Here is a 3,782-nt window from a genome sequence, read left to right on the forward strand (position 1 = left end):
GGGGGGCAGCCGGCTCTGATACCAAGTTGTAAATGAAAACCCTAATTCATTATGAGATCTTTTGGGCTTTATATAGGCCCCTACACAACTTACAAATAAGTCCCTAACTAATACTAATAAATCAACAATGTCCCATGTTTGTGGACTGCATTCGCAGAGTTTTGAAACGACATTATATTTTTAACATCTAAGGAATGTCCCATATTTGTGGACTGCATTTCTATGAACTTGAAAATTAATCTTTAATTACATAAATTTCTAAAGTCTGATATGGACCTAATTAAGGATCCGCACCTTCTCTTGGAAGTCCCTGATGGTGGAAACGAGTAACTTGTCCCCCACCAATTGCCTGACCCGAAATATAAACTGCTGCCTCGTAATTTTCCGTTCCTACAAACGGAAATATTTGCACAGCATTAGAACATAATAATTTCATCAGATTCACTTCCATTAAATAAAATGTGCAAAGAAAAGGACAGTCCAAAACTCACCAAGAAATTGGTGTGAAGCCTCCTAATCAGACACATAGTTGAATGGGGTAAGCACTTAGTAAGCAAACAAACGAGGGAAGTAAAAGGCACCCATGGCGTGGTAGGCTTCATCACATCCGGCTCTCTTTGTGCCCCTGACGAAGGAAAATCGACATAAGTACTACATACACAGTTCAAGACTAAAATTAGCATTTAATGATCTCATCACACAAGCTTTCTTGTTAATAAATTTAGACAAAGGCAAGATACGCACCTCCCGTGAAAGAATCCATCTTGATAGAGAGGGCATAGAGAGGCAGGATATTCGTCTTAACATCTGGATACCAGATAATATATTTTGAAGGAGATTGAAGATTATCCACTCCAGAATCAAAGTCTTCGGAACTCGGACCAGACTGTATTGAACCAGGAAGAATTTCTTCTGTTCTTCCCAAGATGACTCGACAAACCAACAGATGCCTTAATCCATCAGCATCAGCAGGTACAGATGGAATACTGCAAAATAGTCAAACATGAAATCAAGTTAATATACATCTCAGGGACTCTGAAAATAGTGAAATCTGTAAGAAGAGAGAACACAATTTTCATGTACACTACATATCAAGAATCAATTCATTCATATGACATCATGTACGGAAGCAAGTCTACAAGGAAAGTAACAGCTAGTTTCTACTTTGTTTTGATAAGGTTAACTCCTCAACATTACCTACAATATATTGGTTAAGGACCTTAACACAAATTTTAGAAAATTGTATGAAAAACTTTGAAAGAGGTACCCAGAGGGAAAGGTGTGTTGTGGTGTGTTTTTTTTCTTGGGGCGGGCGGGGGGGGGGGGGGAACAGACCATGGGCATTAGATCAAATTGTTAATTGACCTATCATTATAGAAGTCTTAATTAGCTAATGCATGGGTTTAATTTTTCTTCCTTTCCTACTAAGGTTTTAGTCGATGCATGATCTACCTCCTCTAACTTGAAATCCTAGCTCTGCCAGTCTTAAGTCTTAACTTGAGAGCAAGGAGGCCTTCAACAAACTATATGCATGCCCTTTCAAGAGGTTTAATTTAACCTTGTTGTGAATTTTATGATGTAACACGTCTACACCTGTAACAAAGAGGGAAAAAAAACTAAATTAAATATTTGATACCTGTCGCAAGCCTTAAGCTCCGGATAAAGATGCAGACCAAAACAATAGGATCCACTGTCTTTCTTCATCTCACACACCCCAAATCCCTTCTTCATAATCTGATGAACCTCATCTTTCGATCCACAATACCAAGCGTGCACCACATTAGGATTCCCCTCACCTTTTGTTGCCATAGCATCCATGAAAATCTTAAAAGTTTCAAGCCGAGCTCTCTCCATGGGAGCAGAATGGAGACTCCTGTACGCATCAATAACCGTGCACTTCTGCGAAAGGACGCCAATGCTCAAGTAGAACCGATGTTTCAAAAGTATGTACTCATTTCCTTCCTCGTTCAGCTTAAGCATTCCATCAGAAGAAACCTCATCAACGTTCTTAAAGTTTGGCCCCTCGGTGACAGTACCGGAGTCCGAGCAACAGCTCTCAGCATCAGTTTGCTCAATTTCTTCAGCCCATGATCTTTCAGCCATTTCAACCATTTTCGGTTTGTAGAATTTACTAAGAAAAAGAAAACGGCATATACTCGTTAGGCACCACACAAGAAGATTAGAAGGATGCTAGTAAAGCAATCTACACCATGTCAATGAAGAAGATGAGAAGTAGATGAAATTATATGGTTCGAATACTATTGATTCTTTTAGAAGGAACTAAATAATACCAAATTTTCACTGAATCTGACTTTTCCAAGGATAAAAAACAACCTGAGCAGCAATTATAACACTTATGCCATGGAATGATCTTTTTAATTTTGGTTTTGAGATATTTAGCACTCTGTTTTATGAAGGCAAGACTGAATGTCAACAGAGTTTCCTTGGGAGCTCAAGGAAGTCAAATCAAGAATGTATCCAGATTCAGAAGATGTCCAAAATATTTTAAATCATAGTAGCCAACAATTTTAATGCCCTCATGCGCGACAAATGAAGGGGGAAAATATCATTTGCCGACGAATTGGTGCATAATATCAATTTAAACCAATAATTCAAGCTTTAACAAGGCTATCACAAAATTCACCCACAGATTTAATTTCATAAAATTTCTTATGATGTATCCGTTTCCTTGTACTAGAATCCTAAATCAAATTCTATGAAGAAACTTCTGATAATTCAGTTTCTTCACCCCCATTAAACATTAATTCATAGAAAAATTGCAAATGATTATCAAATAATCATCCACATTCAAAAATAAATCATAGAAATTAATGACTTAGCTGAAAACACCACAAACAATTACAATTGAGAGAACAACCGATCAAAAATGAAATAAAAACATAAAAAATAGAAAACATAAAGTACATATACCTTGGATTGGCTTAAGAATATACCTTAGATTGGCTTAAGAACTTGAATTTCCTTCAAATTACCTAGAAAATAAAAACCGGCGTCGATTTCTCACTCGCTTTTTGCTTTTCTTGGGTCGCAGGACTTTGGAGAAGGCAAGGAGTAGGATAAATACCGGCGGAGGAGTGAACCGCCTCATGTATTTAAGAGCGGCGCTGTTTGTATTCGTTGCGCATAAACAATGACGGTATTGCCCCTCAAGCGCAAACGTCCTATGAATGTGACCAGCTTGGGCGCCAATTAACGGAACGAACGATTGAGATCGCCTGATGAAACTTGTGAAGCAATTTTCACGGTGGATCGTGAACATAAAATTAATGGGAACGGGTTTAGTGCGAATATAGGGGAATTAGGGACGTATCTAGATGCTTGTATGTATATATATATTTTTTTTTCTTTGTTAGATCGCGTAAAAATGTGTGTGTGTATAAGAAAAGTATCTAGATCGATATTTGGAAATTTTGTATATGAACCAAGGTTAGCGGATCTAAGGTGAATTTTGATACTCCATATATTTAATCTTATCTTTTTGTACATGTTTAAATGTATTAATGGACTTTTATGTGAGGAAATATATCTTAAATCAACTTTTGTTTATGTGAGTGTTGATGTATGGAATCACACTGTCAAATGAAAATAGATTAAGTTGATGGAGATCCTCTAACTATCCAAATATCAGATCTTTGGGCAAGCTGTACTTCCTTGCACAAGTAACAGATCGTAAGAGGGAGGGATGTGATTCCCCGGTGGTCCCTTCGAATATCAAGTCAGCGAGTGGCTTGTGTGGAGAAATAAAGGTAACTGTAGTAGTT

The 3,782-nt window shown here is 37.4% G+C and overlaps 1 protein-coding gene across 2 annotated transcripts in view; it reads right to left on the bottom strand.

Moving 5' to 3' along the window:
* LOC109837020 (probable inactive poly [ADP-ribose] polymerase SRO3) overlaps positions 1-3,065 on the bottom strand; it is a 7,287-nt gene extending 4,222 nt beyond the window's left edge. The window contains exons 1-5 of one of the 2 annotated variants that reach the window (XM_020405099.1): positions 2,955-3,065; positions 1,637-2,131; positions 745-986; positions 492-625; positions 295-390 (exon numbers count right to left, since the gene is read on the bottom strand). In XM_020405099.1, the coding sequence (XP_020260688.1) occupies positions 295-390; positions 492-625; positions 745-986; positions 1,637-2,112 (948 nt within the window). In that variant the 5' untranslated portion in view covers positions 2,113-2,131; positions 2,955-3,065. Of the gene's footprint in view, positions 1-294; positions 391-491; positions 626-744; positions 987-1,636; positions 2,132-2,931 lie in introns of both variants that reach the window. The other variant, XM_020405100.1, reaches the window with a different exon arrangement.

This window comes from Asparagus officinalis, chromosome 4, assembly GCF_001876935.1.
Source record: "Asparagus officinalis chromosome 4, Aspof.V1, whole genome shotgun sequence".
NCBI classification, from domain to species: Eukaryota; Viridiplantae; Streptophyta; class Magnoliopsida; order Asparagales; family Asparagaceae; genus Asparagus; species Asparagus officinalis.